Source organism: Neodiprion virginianus, chromosome 6 (genome assembly GCF_021901495.1).
Source record: "Neodiprion virginianus isolate iyNeoVirg1 chromosome 6, iyNeoVirg1.1, whole genome shotgun sequence".
Taxonomy (NCBI): Eukaryota; Metazoa; Arthropoda; class Insecta; order Hymenoptera; family Diprionidae; genus Neodiprion; species Neodiprion virginianus.
The window spans coordinates 27662617-27685867 of NC_060882.1; the positions used below are offsets into that span (position 1 = coordinate 27662617).

The window sequence follows — 23251 nt, forward strand, 5'->3', positions numbered from 1 at the left end:
GAACGAAATCTTTCTTTCATTCAGAAATCTCTTTGCTTTGAAACGTACTTAAATGTAAGCAGAAATTTTTCCGAAAACCTGAAATCAAAACAGCTGTGAACAGATATCATTGAAGGAGTTGTCGTAATTTTTTATCGGCCAATTTGCAACGACTTTCTGAATACCAATAACGTATTCAATGCCGTAATATAGAATCTTGCGGTCATGTAAGTTGGAAACCTGTTACAATCCTTGTTTTTTTTGAATTTTAGGTGATGATTATGCAAAAACGTGTTCGAATCCGATAACATTTATTTTCGTGATTTGCATAAATTGTATATTACATCAATAACGATTGGCGATTTCGTGCTTCTTTTTCTCTCTCTTCTTGTTCTTCGTCTTCTCCGATTGATTCACAAATTCATTTATTCGCAGAACTTAATTAATTTCCGTCAGCGATCAATAATTCTTTCGCTAAATGATCAAACAGGCGTGTAAAAGTTTTTTACAACTTTGCCACTGTCTGAAACCAGAAACCCTGGTTAGCAGCTGTTTTACTGCCAAGTTGTGGCTCAGATTTAACACAAAATTTGTACTCAACCAGGAACGACGATAAACTTCTGGTATTATGAATGAATTCGCACAAAACGTACCGTCGTTTCCTTTTAGTATTCACGATACTTCCGTCGACCGGCAGGTAAGTTCTTTGAAAGCAAAAAACAATTCCTTGAAAAAACATCGTTGGTTCTTGGGATACAGGTAACTACTATGTTCGAAAACCATCATACTCGACCCATATTCAGAATCTAAGAAATACACAAGTCGAAGCGTCGAATGGCGGCGTTTAGGTTCTCGTTCGAAAATTCGCACGTAAATCTTCGTTCACACAAGCAGCCTACAGAGTCTAATCCCATTGTTTACCTGGTTCATCGGTTCAATCGTTCACGCACGCAATCTAAACAAGACGAGAGTCGAGTGTGATCCAAAGGCTTGTAGAATGGTTGCTAGTAAATCACGCGACGACTCGTTACTTTCAGTCGGTTGATGACGGTGATCGAGTGAAATTCCGGATCAACGATTTTACAAATCGCAAAATTTCCGGGCCGTTTTGGCGTCGCGTTGTCCAGTTCTCGTATGAAATATATACAAGGGGCTCTCCGCAGGCCCTAGAAAAAAGTGAAAAGGCAGTCAGACAGCAGTTGTGATGATCGAAAAGTGAACAACGGAAACGCGAGAAACCGCGTCGAAATTGCGACCAAGTTCATTGACCGGTACTTGCTGTTAATTCGATGTAACATAATATTATAACGTTTGAAGTTCAGTGCGTTCGTTTACAGTCAGAGGTGAAAGTGAAGTGGAAGGTGAGTCGATAAGTGATCATTGAAATGCCGCGATATGGTCAAACTCTGAACGAGACATGGCGTCTTTACTTTTATCCGTACTTCACCGCTCTCCAGCGGCACACAGGAACCATTATCGGAAGTGCGTCGCCACCAGTTAGTATATTTTGGTGAATTTCGATTACTCGGGACAGTTGGTATCGAGCTTGACGAAATGGGTGGATAATTCGGGCACGGTAACGTGGAAATAATTTGAAAACAACAAGTTGACAAGTTGGTTAGATTTCTAGATTGTTACAGCAGCAAAGCTTTAAGATCTGACGATCTTTTGCCAGAATTTTGAACCCGAAAAATTTGACGTATTTCTCCCAAAACACGTGAGACTTTTGTCATGTTTATTTTTATTCGTAGATATCGCTAGATTTTTCGTTCGAGATTGAAAGATTTTTGAAAAAATGTTACGCGATTAGTATTTTATTTCTTCCCGTAATAGAGATTTCTTTTCCGAGGCATTCCGGACTTGTAAGAATTGATATTGTACCGAGTTTTCGTCTTGGAAGTTTACGATCGTTTCGTGTTGATATGATCCAGCGTTTTCTTAATTTCTCTGTAATTATCGTAAATTTTTAACGATCGATAAGCTGTAACAACTCAACACTCGAAATACTCGAGTCTAATTCATTAACGTGTCCGAATTACAAATAAGCCTAAGAAGGAAGGTTGTTTTTCATGATGCGATTACAATTAGGTCTCGGAATCGGTATTTTTCCGATTTATTAAAATCGTAGGAGCGCTAAGCGAGCGAGTGAATGAACGAGATGTCGATGATTGCGATGAAACGCGGAGTGTGGAAAAAAAAAGACAATTGATGCATGATATTTATCGAGCTCGGTCATTCTCGTGAGAATCATTAACCGAATACTAGGGTAATTAGGCGGTCGGTGATAATTGTCTCACGCATACTACTCACGAGTCAAATTGGCTGGTCAGGTCTAAACGAGATACGATGTATAACCCTAAGCAAAATATTATGGTCACATGTGACTGGTTAAACGCTTACCTACAACCGCTGGAATTCATGTTTGATTGACTCGAGTTAAATGGTCGTTAAAATTTATTTGTTTGTATGACGAGTGTGCGGCGAAAATTATCCGCAGGTTATCTCGATTTTTCTCGAAAAATCAAAGCAATTATACAATTTAGCTTGTCAGACCGAGACACCGACGAGATATGATCTTTGATCGACCGAGATCTCGCTCGATCGAAGCTGACAGGCCGATGGACACCGCCTGAGCTGCGTTTGTTTTTCAAACGGACGGTTATGACAGATTTTCAAATAAAGAGTGACAAAAATACTTTCGAGACACAAAAAAATCTCACTAAATTTTCACCGCGTGACATGTGATCGGGCCAAACTGTCAGCGAAATAATTTCGGAGTCCCAGAGTCCCGAGGGGAGAGAAACGCTCGTCGAATTTCCGTACAACCTTACCCCGACGAATTTCCACCGATCGGACATTGGACACAACAAATGAAAATTGACTTTCCCGCTAAATTTCCGGATCGTCGCCCTCTTCATGCTGATTCGCGGTAAGCACGATTAATCTTCCCAATTCCTATCCTTTGAAGCGGTCGAATATAAAACCTGCAGCAGCTGAATCGATCTTCAAAGTCGATCGTCTAATCTGCCTAATCGTAACCTTTGGGCTGTTGGACTGATTTTCGGGTATCACGAATTCGGAGTGGGATTATAATCGTTGTTAATCTGACGCTAAATTTAAAAAAATTCCATCGCATTCCATTGTACAATAACATTTTCAAAGCGCTGCGGTTAATGCGATTGAGTTGATTCCTGCAATCTGGAAAGAAAAACGGACTACGCTGGGATAGGGAGGAAAATTACCTGAGGTTTTCAGAGTGTTTGTAAGACGCTTTTATTACCTGGCCCATAATCCCACTCACCTCTTTTTTCTCGAACTGCGAATGCCTAAGGTTTTAACCCTTTGCGGATGCCAGCGACGGCCACTAGGCTAAAAATAATCGATGCAAGACTAATCGGATAATCGAGTCCAAGAAAATAATCGAACACGACTCGATTGAATCGGTAAAAATTAATCCTTTATTTCGCATTGTTTTGAAACGGAGAAAATGAAACGAAACTTTCGGAAATTTCAGTCCGTAGTAAGACTGACGGGAAAGTTTTTTCACAATGAATAGTTTCATTAAAAGTATTATTATATCAAGTAGGTACTTGGTAAGTAAAAAAATTATGTCAATTGATACTTTAATCACATAAATTGATATCGTAGTACGTCATTCATTGGAGTAAATAACAAAATTCGATTGTGAGAAAAAATAATCGAATCGGTCGATTAATCGAGTTTGAATAATAAACGGTTATACTTTATTTATCGGGAGAAAATAATCGATTATTTTTGGTCATTCTTAACGGACGAAGCCGAGCATGGTACGTCTCGTAACTGTAAACAGAATCGGGCGACTATCTGCCGACATGTCTCCGCAAAGGGTTAAGCCTAACTCAGGTATAACGAAACCTGACTAGTGAACCTGACATAATCCGATTATCCTAAAGTTTAACTAATTGCAGAATGGATAGAGTGACCCGGTGGTTACTCGACGTAACGATAAGTTTTAAAATTTACGACAGCTTGAACGCTCTAGAGCCCAACTGTCTAATCCTTGTGCAGGTTGGAAACGCTAAATCATACTAACATTCATTACCTGGACTATCTTTGTCTCCGCGTTATTCGTCGTGACTCGACGCGATGGCTTTATTGCAAAATCGGTTCACGAGAGAAAAGAAATATGAACGAACTGCAAAAGGCTGCTGACACATCGAATCAGAATGCCCATTTCGGTTTGAAGAGCGTAAGTTCTGCCGCGACGGAAGCCAAAACGCACAAGCCAGCCTCAATTGCTGCAGAAGTTCGAAGAGTCGCGCAGGTATCGCGTAAATACATAGATACAAACGCATATCCTGGTATGCGAGATGATCGGCGCGCAGGCCGACGCATCGTAAAAAATACCAGGGTAAACAATTCACCGGCGTACAATGGTCACTGTAACAGAGTCCATTATTTCGCCTCGCAGAATTCTTTCTGCGTTGTTCCGATCGTCGTTAGTGAATCGATTCCGTTTCTCTTCGAGTCGAGGCTTTCCCCTCGAAAACGATTTTCCCGAATTCTTCGCCGCCTGGTAGGTAAGCTGAAAAATGGTCCCTCAGCGGAGGCGAGAAAAATACCACTCCAACGGCGTAATTGGCGCGTGGGATAGTTTTCTCACCCTAGGATAGCCGCCGGGCGGCAGCCGATAGTTTGTACAAGAATTAGGAGAGTCCTTAGGGCCGCGGGGGGGCGCTTCGGGATAAAGGAAGAGGCGGACAGGGTGGTCCCGCGGCCGAAACGTCGGCATAAAGAAGCCCGGCCGCGTGCCGTCTCGGGACTGCGGAATGTCGCCGATGTCTCTATCCGTTTCTTGCCCTCCTCCCATTCCGCAACAGCGGGACCCTCGGACCTCACGCATCAACGATTGCACCACTCTCGAAAACGATCGGCGCATGAGATTTCTCCTCGAAGTCATTTTTTGCGCCGAACTTTGCCTCCGGAATATCGTTGCTCTCGTATCCCCGTCGACGAGGAAGCGACCGCCAAGGTCACCAAGGTGGATAATGCAGCGATGGACACCTTGCTGACGCATGATTACCGCACCTGATCATGGAATTCCCAATGGTCCCGTGTTCCTTGGCACATTCCCCCATTGGTTTCGTCTTGTCAAAAATTTCATCAATTCGTCAGTGTGCCTCGCCTCCCACGCGCAGTTCCTGGTTCTCTATCGGTCTGCATACAGAGCAACCGAGAGCTCAACACGGAACTACGTTAAGTGATGAGCAACCTTAACCAGAAAATGTGTATTGTCATCTACCGAGACAATAGGTACAAATGTTGCCACGTTACGCGAATGTCGCGGCGTCGGTGGAATCGGTTTATGTTAATTAGTGACTCAATTCGACACATTTGCATATATGCCGAGTGTGTGTTGTTAGCTTGAAAATTTGTAACATTTCCCTGGAATCGTTCCTATCACGTTTCACTAATTTCATTCCTGTTAGATCCGATGGGCGTCGCCCATGACAAATTGTCCGAACTTGATGTAAAAAAAAAAAAAAAAAAAAAAAAAAACCGACAACAACAACAATAAAAAACCAAAAAACATATTTTTCAACTTTTAACTTTTATTACTTCGACAATTTTTTATAGGAATTCCCCGGGAGGAAAAATAATTCTAGCGGGATAAAACACAAGCTCGACAATTGTTGCGATTTTGATCTAGAAGTGTAATAACTACGTGTCATGTATTTACTCAATAACTGCAGGAAAGTGATTTGTATTCAGTGCTCGCAACAGGTCTTTCCGACATCTTAAATAGGGGATTCATACGTGTTAATTGGAACTGGTGTCGTCTACCCACGTATCTGCAAATACGTATAAAGCCTCCTGGAAAAGACAAAAAGGTTTTACCCAAGTTGGTACCGAGTCTTCGAAGCCGCGTCACAATTGCTCAAAGACAGAAAGAAGGAGAGAGAAAAAAAATGAACGAAATTAGCCGTCGTAATTGTTTCGCGCAAGGTATTAAACGCGCATGATACAATTTGCTGAGTGCAACTTGACACCTCGGTATATTACACACACGTGTACAACAATGTCAGCGTATCTCGCTGCAGAAATTGCTATTCGTTTCCATCCTACATGTAACATGCTTTATCCCGTATCACGATAACGTGGAATCGTTGTACAGTGGCCGTAACGATCAGGCTTCAAACAAGCGTCGGATATTTTTCATCGTGAAATCGGGAGGAGGATTGGAAAAAAAGTAAATTAATAAAAAATTGCGTAATCAAAACAGAAGGCGGTAATCGATACGGTCTGCAATTACACTGAAGCATCAACGTCACGCGATTAAATCACCGTGCTTTCGTCACTGATCACTGTTATCTTACTAACTGGCTCCGCTGTTCTCAGCTGTTCGAACGATATCGCGTGTTGTAATACTTGATTAATTTCACATCCTCGTATGGTTTTCAAGAGACCTGTGATAAAAAATATGTAGATGCGAATATGTCCAGAAAAAATATGTCGAGATACAATATTCGTACCGAAGGTATTTGCTCTATTTCTACACCTTTGACCTTGAATAAATCTTCTCATTGTACCGGGTGGTTCCCCTAGATATTTGATTGACAGTTTCCTCGTGGATCCCTGTCACAATGCGTAATTTATACTATTCATTAGTTATTTGTCCGACTTGGATACCGAGCGTTAATTTGAAGATCGTGCAGTAAGAGCTCGCGAATTTGCGCAGCTTGCACGGTGCTTTTTTCCACCCTGAATCGACCTTCATCTCGGGCTTCGTCTAGAGTCATTGCCACAAAGTCGGTGCAAACGTCGATCCGTTGCATCGTTGACCTTTTAAGTGATGCCGGGAAGTTTAACGTTACGTACTCATAGACCACATTTGTCTTTCCGTCACAAGGCTGCGTCGTGACGTATTTCGACAACAGTTTTGCTTACACGACGCGTGCAGCGTCGATCTATTCAATTTTCTCAGCTGCTTACCGCACAGGGGCTGCAAGTCTTGGCAGGTTTGAAGTTGAAAATTCGGAGGGACTTTTACAACAGTTCATCCCCCCCCCCCCGTTTCGCAGTTTTAACGTGTCACTGGAGGCATTAAAAAAAATTTTCAAACGTCCGTCAAGTCTCGAGGATAACGGAAAACGACGGAAGAACTCTGATTTTTCCAAACGGTCAAAGGCTCCATCGAGAATTGAAGAAGTTTATTGAAAATTACCACCGGCAGCAATCGAATTCTCTACGAGAGTTCTGAATTGACTCTATAATTGCACATTGTTGTTGTCAGAGAGGCAGTAAGACTTTTTAAGGGGTTGTTATTTTATTGTTGCTATTTCGTAGAATCTACGCGATTTCTTTGTTTTTGCGTCAAAAGAAGACTTAAGAAAAAAATAATAATAATTAATTCTAGTGTTTTTGTTCAGAATTGTGTATAGAATATAGCTGTTCAACCCCTTCTCAAATTTGAGATACGTGAAAATAGATATGGGTACAGAAATAGGTTAGGACATCCTCTTAACTTGAGACTCGGGACATTTCATATTTATGGCAGTGTAATTATGTCTGGTCGAAAATCCGGGTGGAACACGGAAATGGCCGGATTATCCCTTTCCGAAAGGGAACAAAAGGTTGTACGGACAGTTATCCCTGTATACTACATGCAAAAGTCGGCACAATCTGCGAAGTACGCTTTCGTCACACCAAAGAATATTTTGGGGTTTATTCTAGAATCTACTTCTTGACTGATGTTATTCTGATTAAATATTTATGTCGGTGCCCAGGCCACTCAATACTAATGATTTGTAGAGTTCTGCGAAGTCGCAGCGAAAAATCTACCTGATCGTGAAATTAGAACATTCTGAAGTTTTATTGTAGGCCAACACATCATTAGCAACTCTAGTGTGTTCCGATGTCCCGCGGTTTTATATGCCTGCAATCAACTGGAACAAGGATGGAAAAATTTTATTACACCGGGAAATGGATTAAAAATTAAATAATTTCCGTATCGGTCGATGTCCCGATCATTGCTAGCGTAAGTTCCAGCGCGATGTTGGTACAACGAATGAAGGAAGGAAGAAAGTGATGAAAAGTCGAAGAAAAATATTCCGCAGGTCACGCAACTGCGCTCAGCCGTTTGCTTTCTGCGGTATTTAGAGCCGCCAAGAAAACTGAATGATTAATCTAGCCGCTTGTGCGTGATGAAGATTAGTCTCTGGTTTATTGGTGTCGTTGCAATGTAAACTGTTATGCAAGTGAGAGGACTGGGCATAACCGTTACCGGAACAGGGACCAACGTCATTGACGTCATGACCCCCGCCTCGCGTCTCCATGGGACTGATGCTGCGGGGCCCCGACGAAAAAAGCGTGCCAAGGGCCGGAAGCTCGGTCGACTCTCTTTTCGCCCTACCGGAGGTACGCTGTGACGTGAACGAGACGTGATCGGACCTGAATCCGGAAGAAACTACGTGAAAGTTTCACGCAACATCTTCGATTCGTCCATGCACTCAACTCGTTGTCAGATTATTATACACAGGCAGAGGATGTTGGCGAACGCTTCAAGGTCACGGTCAATAAGTTACTTAAAAACGACGGTGAACCTGTTCGCCTTTTTTCAACAAGTTTTGCTAATGGGTTTTGTGGACGAATACATTAAAGCAAGGATAAGCGAACGAACGGCACGAGACGTTCAACCAAATTGATTGTGCATACTCAAAGTGCGAAAGATGGTGGACGCTTTTGAACTTGACGAAGAGGATTTACGCGATAGGGAAACGATTGTGGAAAATGACGTTTCCTCGTATAAAAAATCATCGATTGTTCAATTCCTGAAGGATTCGTAACGGAATTTTCTCATTCAGGAAAACAATAGCTCGTGCTGCGATTTACCGCATCCATCAAAGATTACACGTACACCTAAAGCCACATGATAATTGATCCCGTCCGTCAATTCATCATTTTGATCGCACATGTGTAAATACGAGCGAGGAAGAATGTGCGAGGATATTAAGCCAGCTGCGGTCTTCGGGACGCAGTTATCCAGGAAGCGGAGTTCTCGTTCCCAGAATCTTATCGTTTGTGCGTCACAGCGGCTGGTGTTGGTTCCTGCGAATTGCGAAGTAGGAGTACTTGATTCATGAATAGAGCGTGTTCTCCGGATATCCGAGAACGCGGTTGGCAACCGAGAGAAAGAGAGAACTCTCCGTTTCGATCGAACCAGGGTATCCCGCGATCCGGGAAAGCGTTCAAATCGCCAGATTCGTCTCTTTCTACACCGGACCAAAATCTCCGCGGTTCCGGCCAGGGTCCTCGACCGTCTGGCGAGGCGCTGCTCCCCGATTCTTCGACTCAGTGAAAGGAAACGTCATCGACACCGGATCGTTGCGGCGGAGGGGGAAGGAGGGAGGGTGGGGGTGGGTGATGGATAGAAGTGGCGGGGCAGGATCGCCGCGAGAGGGGAAACTGGTCCAGTCAAAAAAAGGTTCAAATTTTTGGGCGTGGAAAAGCTTTCAACGTTTCTCCGTTCCGCTCAAGGTCGACCCATACTCACCTATGGAGAGGTGTGACCAACCACCGCTGTTGCTTCCTTCGGTTGTTCTCGCCTAAGTTTGCGAAAATCGGTTATCTCCTCCCCTACCGTCCCTCCACCGTTTCGCGGTGGAAAAGCCTGGGCGAAAGAAATGCACCTGCAGCGGTAGTTGGTTGTCTCTCGTTCTATGGTCAGAGGGGAGGAAACCTCCGGAGGTAAAGAGGAACACGCAGGGGGTCGGGGAGGTGGGATAGGAAGATGAGTATAAGGGGGAGGGGGGAAAACGACTGGGTGGGGGAAGCCGTAGGCACCGGTGCGAGGAGCGACTTATGAATGAGCAAGAGTGATGAAGAAGAAACCAAGTATCGAACCTATTGGATCTGGACGGCGGAGAGGGGGGCCTGGTTACAGGACTTGGGACCGTCGGCCGGCGTCAGGGCGGTGGGGGGGTGGTGAAGTTGACGAGGATAGGAGGGGGAGGGGGTAGGTCAGACTCTGCTGGCCACGTGCTTCACCGGGTTTAGAATCGTATATAGGCTCGGACCGATCACTCGACCAAGACCATAATACGCACTGCACTGGTGTTGAAGCAACGCGTTTACGGGACATTATTACACTCGAACATAGTGATAAACTTTGTAGAGTTACGAACCGCGCCGGTTTGTCGATTCTAGATACAAACATACGTACATAAATTTTGATTTTTTCTTCAACTCTGGTGGTGGAAAAAAGTTTTCACACTCGTTCGTGCAAGCGTGTGTGTATGTATCGTTGAAAAACCGCGATCGGAAATTCTTCCAGTGTTGTGGGGAAATTGGTAAGAATCTACGTATTTTTTAACGGAACAACGTATCGTGCAATTATTTCTGGAAGCAACGAGTCCGCGGACCAAGCCCTGACTCCGATTCTCTCAATCCCTCCGCACACACGCAAAGCGCGGAGTTGCACGGTGCCTCCTCACCTGACGCGTTCGTGTCTTTGCTCCCGCTCCTGCCAACGACGCCGCCTCCACCGACGCCGACGTCGTTCCTTCTGCTCTGCCGGCCGTACCGCCGCTCTCGCCGCCTCCTTGGATATGTAGTAGAGGTGATACTCAGTCACTTAGTCAAGTCAGTCGGACTCCTGTCACTCGCCGCGAAGCTGTCGTCGGAAAACAACCACTACTACCACTACCGACACCACCCCTTATAAAAATCAGTGCTCCGAGTGTGTCGGGACCAGTGTCAATCGAATAGTGTATCAGTGCTGATCGTTTCTTTCGCACTGGACAGCCACTGTTGGACTTGTGATAAACAGTTTTTCTTCGTTTACGAACAATATACCTTGTATAGTATCTCGCGCTAATCGATTTACCAGTTTTCACATATTACACGCAAGATATTATATACGATATACATATATACATGTATATATGTATATATAACTGTAGTCAGCGATTAAACTATAAATATATATATATATATACATATATTTATATGTCAGTGCCATTGTAAAGTGCCATGATATAACTATGGCTGGAAATAAGGCTTATATTTTGGATTACTCTTCGGACTTTAACACCCCAACGCTTAATAGCGATCTCACCATGGATGTGATACTGACCCGCGATCAGAGGACCACTTCGCACAGAGTTATCGATAGCTGCGCTAAAATTTCGAGTGCCATTCACGCAAGGACAGCCGAAAGCTCTAGTATTACCTCGTCCTTTTCTTCGCACGTGAAAACTAGTTCCAAAAGGAGGATGCGAGTATACGCAGGGCACCCAAGATTAATCGTCAAATGGCTGAGTAAGTTGCTACACGCTTATACCCTGTCTATCGTACTTTCAAGGATCGCTCGATCCTCGGATCGTATCACTGCCGCTCACAATTACTCCCACCTTGTCACGATGCGTTCGTCATTATCGATGACTTGAAGATATCGCATTTGTCACACACGGAACTGTTTTTGAAACGTGTAAAAGACCTGCATTACTCCTCGACTCGCGGATAAGTTACATTTATAAATGCATTAGAATGCAGTTAACGCGTATCTTACCTATACATGCGTATAACACACTTCTCGAGTGAAATTTTTCTACCCAATCTTCATTTTGTGCTGTTAAATTTTTTTTTTTTCGAAGTATAACGTATGTATTGGAAGATTTTTCACCACACCCTTAATCAGTTCAAATAGCTTTCACAGCACTTAATTAACTTTCGTTTTTATTTTCCAAAAACTTCAGTACTTCAAACTGCAGATTATGCTTTTAGCCTTCATTGGCGCCCGACATTGTAAACCCTGCAACTGTGACAGTGACCGACAGGCGATTATAGATACTATTGTGAAAATATTTCGAGTCAGGTGATTCGGCATTCTGCAGTCGGTTGTGTTATTAGGGTCTAATTGTTAGACCGCAGTGTTATTACACCGAAATCTATAAGTTCCATAATCCGGATGTCGACCGGGCTAAGCAGGGATAGTTGAGCGACCAATTATGTCGTGTAAAATAAAGGCTCAGCGAGAACAAATTGCGAATTAGTGCATAGCAGCGCCGACTTCGACAGCTCGTTACACACAACGAGGGCTGCATAATGGACGTGGGTGATTTGAATGTTTTTATGATACGCATTCCACAAGTGTATATAATTTTAACCCACCCCATTCCGCGTTAAGATCACTAGCACGTTTGTTTCCTTCGTACAGAGATTAACGATCGCGTACCGAGAACGGGGTTGGATTAAAATTGCAAGTAAAACGAGGAAAAAGTGAAAAATACGTCCTTTTTTATTTTAGACATTTTTTTTTTCGCTTTGCGAATCCTTGATCTCGGTCTTCAACAGCCAAAAGTTCTAATATTCATTCTCACAAGGTAACGAAGTCGAAAAATCAAAATTTTTCGAAATACCTCGTATCCCCGATACTTTTACAGAAATGAGAGGATAAAGCTGAATCGCATATTTCTATTACCAAAAAGTTTAACGCGTCTGACTGCCGAATCAGGCTGCTAGCTTCAGCCTTGTGAAAAAATGAGCACTTAGAACCGTCAGATTTCCAACCGTCATACCGCGGCTAGGAATCGATCAGAATTTGAACAATTGGCGCCCGGTTTTTCCAGAGCGGAATAGCGAGTATCGACGGCTAGTCGAATTCGATCCGGCATTCAAATTGAAAGTTTGTAATTCCGTTCGGCGTTCGATCGAACGAGACAGGTTTCACGCACGACTGACACGCGATCGCCGCACGCACTTTGAGAGCCTCGGGTGTCAAACACTTGTTCATTTACACAGCGGCATATCACGTGTTATGCGGGAATTCGGAAAACCCGCATTTTCGAGCCAACGAACGCTGTTCCTTCGTGCGCAATGGCCAGACGACTCGCTGAAAAGTCTGCACTGCTCGCACAAACTTCGCGCACCCCAACGCATTACCCAACTACCTGTGGCTCAACCAGCTCTTGGCCGTCCCTCTACAAGTGGTTCATTCGGCTCACCCGAACCCCCCGTGGATACGTAATTTACGCACCGTGGTAATTCAACAGGCGTTTTGAATTCATTATTTATTTATTCTACGTATTTATATTTCTTATACCCGTTATTCGCTTCCTGATTGTCTCATTGTCGTCGGTATAATTATCGTTAATCGTAACGCATTACCATTTTCCTTTTCTTTCTGAAATCGGATTTTCTCGACTTATTATTACGCACATGTTGCAAACAACGTGTACCATCGTCATAGTCGGTTATAAATATCGTTCGAAAAATACATAAAGGTAGGGGAAACGAATTGGAATTGCATGTATGTGTACACGCACAAACGAGCACACGTCCGTCGGGGGAGGGGTGGAGGGGGGGGGGGGTGGGGGGAAGCAAAGGCGCGCAAGTACACAGAGCGTAATAAATCGACGAATGTCTGTTGCGTACGCGACCTACCGCACCGCGGGCACCTATGCCGGGCCCCTCCGGGGGGCCTAATGGGGCATAATTGTCGCGAGCAATGCGAGGACAGCGGACCATTACCGCATTTTTGCAACAGCATGATCCTGAGGGCGGGGAACCGCGAGCGTAAGAAACGCGGAGGCGAGCCGCGTTCCCTGCGACTTGCGGATGGGTATAGATACGGAGCGTGATGTGTGTTTTTCCGCGATGCTTCAGGTTCTCAGGAATTTCAGTGGAACGCCGAGCTGAACAGCGGCTAAGATCACGCTCGGCGATCTTAACTCTTGCGTTGAGGTAGGACCGAGAAAATGCGACCGCAGCCTCCGATCTCCGCGACCAAGGCCCAATGTGTCGGTCCCCTGCACACGTCGACCTTTGGCGAACCCCTTTTCGACTTATTCCGCAAAACAGAAAGATACAGAGGGATGGGGGGTACGAACGAGAGGCACAAACGAGGATAAGGACGGAACAAAAATTGGCCGAGAGATACGCGGTCCCTGCCCGCTCTAATGCGAAACGCGGTTTAATTCTCCAGCGCGGTGTGTCGCCGGGGCCTGACTGGGGCCAGACCCCTTATTAACGGTCGTAACGGAGGAAATAACGAGTGATCCTTTCGGGCGGTTGGGGGCTGGGGGACGAATTCGGAGGGGAACTCGATCTCTGAATGGCTGTTTGATCACAGGACGCGGTTCGCGGTACAGTCGATGAAAATTTCGCCACGCGTGCAGGAAGATTAAGAGAGCCGGAAGCTGGATATGCTCGCAATTAGGGAGGGAGGGGGGGGGGGGGGGGATGCATTTATAATCGATCCCGATCAACTTACGCGAGGAACTTCAAGAGAGGGCATTGCACCTGCGGCGCGTGGAATCGATCGAATTTTGAATTTCCCTGATCGATAATGCAAAGCCACCGTTATTATGCCAACACTCGATGGTCGAGATCCTCGTATTAATCTCTCTTTTTTTCTTCCTTACTCTTTTTCAGGGCTAAGTAGCCTCTTGGTGACGTTACTTGTCGCGTCGATACACGGTGCTCCGACGATGACGACGGACAGACGCATCCTCCAGGGAAAATGGGTCAACCCCTGTGGACTCGCACTCACCGACGGTGACCCCGATGGTGACGTCCCCCAGCTCAACGACGCTCAGCTGTTATCACAGGTCGTCATTCAGGCAAAGACGGCCCTGATGCACGCCGAGATATTCAGAGACGATTTTGTGAGTACATTAAGTGTAGTAAATCGAAAAAATTAATTTTACGAAAAAGTCAAAATAGAATCAAACTCGGTATATTGATATCGTCGCTCGTGTTCCCGGCTTTTTTCTATTCCCTCTTTTTTTTTTCTTTTTTTTTCATCCATTTACCAGCGTCTTTTATACTAATGTAACAAAGTAGATTCGTGCTCGCGAAATTTCTGCTCGACTTGTACGCTCATCGAGGACTCGAGCAGCCGTCGACGAGGCGAGGCTCAAAGAAATCACCGATGACGATGAGACTGAGAACGCGAACGGCTTCCGTTCTCGCCTTTCGGCAGTTCTCTACAACTATCAGAGATACCTACGTAGGTAATCGTCGATTTCTCCCGTCTCGATCTAACAGCTTCGCACGGTCGTTTCACGTCACTCGGTGCCTACAATTAAATAGATCGATTAAAATTAAGATTAAATAGAATAGATTAAATAGATTAAAATTAAATAGATAATCCGCTTTGGCCCGATTAAATAACGGCATTCGATGATTGCCCATACCGTGACAGCGTACAGGCCATGCGTCGTTGTGATACGTGTGTACTGAGGTATTACATCGTCGAGGTGAGCTGTCTGCTACGGGAAAACCCAACGATCAACGCCGTTGGCGCAAGCGAGAGGGTAAAAATAGAAAACGTAGCAAAGTACCGGGAATGAAAGACGTAATAAAATTATTCACTCTGGATCCGATCGCTCGGCTACTCAATGTTATCACGCGTGGGTGTATTGTACCTTTTACATCCAGCTGTTACAGCTTTTCGTTATTGACAGATTATTACAGTTCAATCGTTGTACGCGTATATAGTCGCTAATTTCATGATGTGACTCAGCCCGAATGCAAGACACACAAGCCGGCACGCAAACTCCATTGAGTCATCGAAGTTTGCGTTGCTTCCGAACGGGATCGAACGCCTTAAACGAATACGATAGGTACAAGATATATCCAACGGCGCGCCGGTCGAACCGACGATGGATTTTCACCTGCGAAGCTAAAACTCAATCTCAAGAAGGTCGCGTAATAATTAGACCACGATAGTATTTTTTCGAGCTAAAATTTACCACGGGCCCCGAAGTCGAAAGCGAAACCTCTCGCGGGTGAGTTAATATCGGTACACCCTTCGACCTATCGAGCATCGTCTCGCGAGGGTAAATCGACGGTCGATGCGTGGAGAAAACAAGAGGCTCTCCAATTAAAAGGATCGTCATCTCGAAGGGCGACCGGGTGGCGGAGTCGAGTAAGATCGGGGCCGGGAAGGGCCGGCGGAAGGCAGTTATAGCTGCACTTCCGGTCGGACAACCGACGCGGTGGCCCGTGTGGCGATCGCAGCGCTTTAACGAGCAATAATCTTTGAAACCGTTAACGAATGGTGAATTTCGAAGGAGGAGGTTGCCGGGCCTCGTATATATACGTACAGCAGGTTATACGAGAAGGAAAATAGTCGGATCGATCCGTCGATCGAGCGGACGGAACGCGGAGCCGAGTTCCGCGAAGGCGATGACGTAACGCCGAGACTAGACGGCATGTCGCCCAACGGATGGACGGATGGGTGGATATAGGTGGTTGCATCCCGCGATATGACCCAGCCGCACCTGCGGCTTCTTGGGTGTCGCGATCCTCGTCACCGGGGTGTAGATAAAGCGGAGCTTTCGCGATCCCGAGATACAATATCGGGTTATCCGCTGACTTCGAAAACATCGGAGGGGGCCCTCGCCTCTCACGTGTCGAGTCCGGGTGACGTAACCCGGATGCTGCAGGGCCTGTCCGGCACAGGTGTCCACCTCGACACGACGAGCCGCACCGCGATCCGACACCTCACGTTGAACCTGGGAACGAACGCGTGGTTTGAATTCAATCGACCGGTGCGCTCGAATCGGGCCAAACCATCGTCGAGGCGCCCCGGAGCCGCGGATGTGATGTATGGGTCCCCCGGCACTCACGGGAATCGTAAAATATCGGAAGTGGTGAATTCCAATAAATCAGAATCGGAAGCTGCCCCTCCTTGCGCGGGTCGAAGGAGCCGGCGCACCGGCGATCGGACTTGCATACTAACTCGCGGACCGGATACACCGCAGTCTCGTACCAACGCATCGTCGATATTCCTCGGTTCCGTCGCCTGTTCCAGAGGTACCGGTAAACCTGTTACTTTCGCGCCGGGAGGAGAAATCGGCGAACTCCGCGAATGATTTTTTTCATTCATTTATCTTTTTTTATTTTTATTTCATCTTCCATTTCGTTCGTCCCTTGTTTTATTCTTCTTCTTCGTCGTTTCTTCGCACATCCACTGTTATCTAATTTCGTACCCGATCGATCCTTCGTCGTTTTGAAACAAGAACCGTGACCGATCGACCGCAGCCTGATGCCAGCTGGCTGCCGATGCGCAGCGTCATGTCGGCTTATCTCACTCGTAATGACAACAATCAACACCCGCGACTCTTGGACGACGGTTACGGTTACGATTGCCGATTGCGTAACCCAGGGGCAGACGGCCGACCCGATTTGGAGCCCTGGGAACCGGCGTTTGGTGTTTTGGTTGCGGCCTATAAAGTTACACGTTATAAGCCTCCTCCGATCGCGTCATAGCGCTGCGATGACTCCGGCCGCGACTTGTGCCGCACGCGTTTTACGATTATAATTTCGCGTCAGCGGGTTTCTGCAATAAATACACCAGCTGCGGTCACTCGGCCTGCTCGACGTCTCCGATACGTTTTACCGCCAAAACCGACGACGATTCCGCAAGGCCCCTTTGTCCGGACAAATCGGCTTTGCGCATTGAGGTATTATTTCTAGCACCGGCCGTAAATCATCGGGCCTTTCCGATCCTCGGTAATAACTGCGCGCGTTCCGCCTAACCGCCAAAATCAATTAATTTTCGGACTGATCGTTCGGAGCGTGCGTTTGGATACATGTATGTTGTATATGATCAGCTGCGGAGCGGTATAAACAAACATTTCCAGATTCCTTCCAGGAACTTGGACCGAGATTTTCGGAACGTAAAATCCTCCGCGAATTTTTCCCTCGTCTTACAGTCAGGCGGGAACAAGGTTTAGTCACCAATTAACGGAGAAGCCTGACGTAACGGAGACCGAAAAAATATACGTAGAATGTGCGGTAGGTGAGTAACCGCCGTGTGTGGAACCCGAGAAGTTTACATTAGACGAGAAAATTTTCACCCGGGAAAACTGAAACTGAGTTCGGTTGGTTCGGATGGTTTGTTCGACTGCAGTCTCGTACCGGGAAGTTACTCGGAAATCGTTAAGCGAGGCCTTCCTTAGCTGCGGGGCAGCCGTCAGTCAGACGCATTAGGGATTTCTATTCCAACAGCTCAGGGAATCACGCGAGTTTATTGCAGATATAGTCTACGGTACCTAACGACCGAACGCTCGAGCTTTTTTCACCTTCGATTCTGTCCGTCTGACTATTTTCTCCTCGATTTTATTCTCGTTATAAATTCCCCCCCTATCATTCTTTCATTCCAGCTCAACAAAACTTTCCGTACCACCTTCGCAAAGATCCACAGCGACTGGAAAATGTATCGCTACAGCTGGCTACCGAGTAAACAGGATATACCCAAGGAACTCAACGAACCCCTGGCCAAGGAGGACCTCGAGAAATTGGAGGTGAGTTAGCATTCGCGATCTCTGATCAAGCCGTCGTTCAGCCCTTCTGAATTTTTTCGCCCCCTATTCCCCCCGATTTCACTCACCGATGCGGTTCGATTTCAGCTCGACAAAGCGCTGCTCGACGCTTACACGTATATGCAAACATTCGCGGTTGGATTGGAGCAGATCGTCTGGGACCAGAACGACAACGACTCGGAATTTCATAAGCAGTTTGCGGACACCGAGTTCAAGCTTCGCACGGTAAGCGTTTGCACTTCTCTTTCTCTCTCTCTCTCTCTCTCTCTCTCGGGGACGGGTTAAGCGTTTTCAACCCTAAAATCGGCGCTTCTATAACCTCCCGTTTCCACGTTTCTGTTCATCAGGTTTTGTGCGAGCTGCAAGCGGCGCTCGTGGAACGCGGAGTCAAACCGCGGCCGGACGTTACCCGCGCCGTTATGGGGGCGGATATCCGAGGGTACAAGGACGAGAGCACGAGGTCCGTTCGGGACTGGGTCATATTCCGGGACTACATGAACGGGCTCCAGTACATAATTCAGGTGTTCGAGTACCTCGGTGACCGTCTTCGATCCTGAGGGTGGCGATCGGGTGAAAATCAACGCAGGCCGACTCGGTGGCGTTTTGCTCACTTCGGTAGGAGCTTGAAGAAACTCGAGTTTCTACCTTACCGGGAAACCCTCCTCGCCCGAAGTAACATCGGTAGGGCGTTTTCTGCCGACATTAATTCATAGTTAGATTTTAAACGCGTACATATATTCACACATACATGCATACACACCGAAATCATTATCAATCCGTATCGCGAAGACGCTTTCAGTGTACCACAGAAAGAGAAAAACTGGATCGGTCGATTTTTATTCTGTATTATCGTCGTTTCATTTTAATTTTTAGCTTTTCATACATTGTACACTTTTACTACGAACCGTTGGCAGAAACGGAACTATTCAAACCGACAAGCATCGACATTTATGCAGAGAAAAACATACACAGCCCGAAAATTATAAAGACGAATTTGATTTTGATGTTTTTGTTTTTTCTCTCTTTTTTTTTTTCTTTAAATCTAATCTTCTTATTATCGAATAGAAAAACAAAGTACGTCACGATACGCGGAATGCAAGCTTCCGCCCCTGGAAATTAACACGCGATTTGTATCATCCCGTGTAATATTATACCTGTTCGACACACGTATACATGCATGCAAATTGCAAACTTTTTATTCACAAAGTAGTCGTGTATACCATACGTATTCGATACACGGAAATCGTTTCCTGCGGCAGGGAAGAAAACGAAAGGAAGAAAAAAAGAAAAACATCAGAAACTATAAATTAAAGTAAAAAGTTAACCTAAAACGTTACACAACTTTCGTCATTCGTATACAAATCGCGTATCATTGAATAATTGTAAGAAAAATTTATACCGTACATATGTAGTTCGTACTGCATTGAGTTTGCATGAAGACGACACGGATATGAAGAGGATTTGAATTCCCAATACCCGCCACCAAACCCTATACTCGTCATTATACCCATATCGATTGAAGGATGTATGATCTTCCCCCTTTTTTTTTTAATCAAAATGTCTCATTTTATGTTGGTGGACCTGGTATAATTAGAGTAGTTACGGAGTATATTTCTATCATTTTATCGAAATGATCCGAAACCTTGAGAGTGGATGATTTTTTTTTTCTACCGTGGAGGGCGAAACCGAAGTCAATCAATTTCGGCGGAATTCGCTTACCTCAATATTATCCTAGATTCATTTACATTAGAAAAGCATGCTGCTATATGCTTATTTTAATTCGGGTACTCAGCATCGCAACGTGCTCAGGGATGCACTTATGGCCAGATAATCCTGATAAAAGAAACAAAGCAAAAACAAAGAACAACTGCACGGTATTTCGATGCCCGTATTCCTTATTTTTTTACTTCTCCTTTCGTTTCTTTTGTTTCTCTGTTTTCTGTCGATTTTTACCCCGCACAATTAACGCCTTGAGGAGTGTGCGAATATTGGGAGCGAAAGCAAAAAAGATACGAGGGAAACAGGAAAGAAAAGAAAAGAACGTAGAAAACGAACAGGGCTTGTGTTGAAAACTTGTAAAAGATTAGAAAGAAATCGAGACTGTAAAAATATCGCTTTACGGGAGCTGGCCAAAAGAAAAAGGAAAAACAAATCGAAAGACGTGAAAATCTCTTGATTTTACTCTTAACGAATATTTATTAATTAACTGTAATATTATATTGTATTTATTCAGATTATTTATTTTATATTTGTAAATATTTTACACTCGAGCTGTATTTAAATGATAATAACAACAATAATAATAACGACGACGACGATGATGATATTTTGGTATGAAACTATTTTCCACGAGTCATTCAAATCTTGCCTTATAAGATCACGGTAGATATCTGGATAAAGAAAAATAAAACTGCCAAACTTTTATTTGCAGGTTAATTATTTTTCCCTCTGCTTTTCAGTCTCACATCCGAATCTAATTTCTCAAACAATAGAAATTATATTCACCCACTTCCTTAAAATACTCTATACAGAGAAGTGTGCAGAGATCCAGACTCCAGATATCTATCGTCGATTTTTGTTTTATGTCTTCTTATTTTTCACAAAAATTTCGCAAGCTTTTTATAACTGTATCATCACAGAATTATATTTACTTCATAAGGCGTGATATAAATCGCTTATCAGCGTGACGGCATGAATTTTTTTAAACGTGACTCGACTTTATAATCTGAAAGTTTAAAGAATATTAAAAACTCTCTCAAACCCTTTTTGAGCGAACACAAAAAACGAGCTTCTATACATAATATATACAAATAGCCAACATTTGTCGACACTACATATACATTATACTAGAAATCTTGCGTCACAATTTATTTATTCCACAAACTAACACTAGCCGGTAAATTACATTATACGTATTATATGTTTTCCTATATGTATTGTATTGTATTTGTATTGTGCGCACATACATATATATATATATATACTTGTTCAAACATAATTTTATCAGTTACACATTTCAATTAACATAATTTATACGCATACATTTTTTTTATCATCGCGTCTGTGATATTCATGATTAGAAATATTAAGTATTATTATACTATGTGTACATTTAAACAGAAATATTATTTAAATTATCAATTGATATTCTTATTTGTTTCATACCACAATGTCACGTCGTCATCGTCATCCTTTTTCCATCACGTCACGCACAAACCTCACATCGGTTTCACTAATATTTTAATTTTTTTTTCCCATAGCGTCGAATGAAAATTTTCAGTCGTTAATATTTTCTGAAAGCAAAAAATGTTGCGTATTATCATTTATCATACTCGGTAATATTTCGCAGCAACGCAACCTGCTTAGCGACTAATATAGGTAACCACACGACGATGTTCCTACGAGAAAATTCAATCGGTATACAAATATAAATTAGCACATAAATTACATTATCGCATTATAAACCAAACTTGGCAAATTATTTCTTGCTCGATACTGAACATTTGTTTTCATATATACAATGTATATATACATATATATCTATATATATATATACACACACATATATATCGTACAATTGTATTGTCAACTATTTCACTACGACATTATATTTGGAACAGATCAGCTGGGCTCCTCCTTTCACATTTTCCAATCTCCTGTGATAGTTTTGGAAAATGAGGAGAGGCAGAGAAATCAGATGTTCGCGATGATAGATCTCTTAGTTGAGAATCCGTTCAACGTAATTGCCAGTATTTTCATTATCTGTAATTTTTATTCGCTTATTCATCGAAACATGTTTCACACCGAAGGCCGATCCTGAAACTGAAGACCCAGCCAATCTCGTTCCACTTATTGAACACGCAAATTGGCACACGTATTATAGAAAACTAACTCGACAGACGCGTACACCTGTAATATGAAATTACGTTACATCTATAGTAATACCTACGAATAACGATACATAATACGCTGTACATAGACAGATAGGCCTTATGACAATATAGAAACTATTATCATAATTGCATAAACGTTAAATATATATACATATAATGATTGTGGATGTGAATGTATTCGGGTGAACAAAAATGCGCCCAATCTGTTGTATCATATAAAACCAAAGACCATTCAACATCTAACCGTGATTAGTTTTACCTCAACCCTTTACGTCTCCGTATTTCCACGAATCGCTGTCTCTATCCTCGTTCGGTTCGATCAAAGTTCCAATGACGGAGGAATTCTTTCTGTTTTTTTTTTTTTTTCTTTTTCAAAATTTAGCGAATCGAGTAAGGACGGAGTGTGAAAACGTCGGATCGGTGGGAGGAACGATGGAAATATCACGGCTCTATATGTGGTTTTCCCATGATCGGTTCACCGCGCCGCGGGTTTCTCATATTATCTTCGAGGTGTTTCTTGGCGGCGTCTGCGGCGAATGGTGTTTGAGAGGAAACGAGCCTAACTGGTAGGTTGGCAGGTACCTAGGTATACACAGGCGGACGCCCACAAGCTCGGAAGTATTTTTACGCCAAGGTGCAGCGTGTGACGTCGATCATCGCCTGGAAAACCAAGAGCTCTGTCTCGTGCCGCCGTGTTTATTCTAGTTATTAGCTCGTTGTCTTAGCTCATTCGTTTGACTCCAACTTACTTTCTCATGAGGATTCTTCGCCCCCTTCCTCTCCCTCTCCTCTTGTTTGACGTTCCTGCATCCCACCAGCTCTCACACACTCGTCTCGTCTCGTCTCCCTGCGCACCGTCCGACCATTTCCCGGCGTGGAATCGTCTCACCGATGATTTTTATACGTGTATGTACATCCCGTGCCGTCGGTGAAAATTAGCGGATCATCCGCGAGCCGACGACGCAAATGTGCGATGTAAGTGAGAAAAGCCTTGCCTTGTACACGTATTGGGTTATATACGTATCGCACGTACACGTACCTGCGATACGTGCGCGCGGCGAGTTCCGC

General features: G+C 44.3%; 1 protein-coding gene across 6 annotated transcripts in view; it reads left to right on the forward strand.

The window, feature by feature from the left end:
• Window positions 1-22423, forward strand: part of LOC124307040 (uncharacterized) — a 41642-nt gene extending 19219 nt beyond the window's left edge. Inside the window, exons 1-6 of one of the 6 annotated variants that reach the window (XM_046768335.1) lie at window positions 1370-1475; window positions 2068-2908; window positions 14392-14624; window positions 18132-18272; window positions 18378-18515; window positions 18638-22423. In XM_046768335.1, the coding sequence (XP_046624291.1) occupies window positions 2896-2908; window positions 14392-14624; window positions 18132-18272; window positions 18378-18515; window positions 18638-18847 (735 nt within the window). In that variant the 5' untranslated portion in view covers window positions 1370-1475; window positions 2068-2895 and the 3' untranslated portion in view covers window positions 18848-22423. Of the gene's footprint in view, window positions 1-972; window positions 1476-1534; window positions 1556-2067; window positions 2909-11223; window positions 11278-14391; window positions 14625-18131; window positions 18273-18377; window positions 18516-18637 lie in introns of those variants that run through there. The other 5 variants (XM_046768336.1, XM_046768333.1, XM_046768338.1 and 2 more) reach the window with 5 other exon arrangements.
• Window positions 22424-23251: the final 828 nt, after the last annotated feature.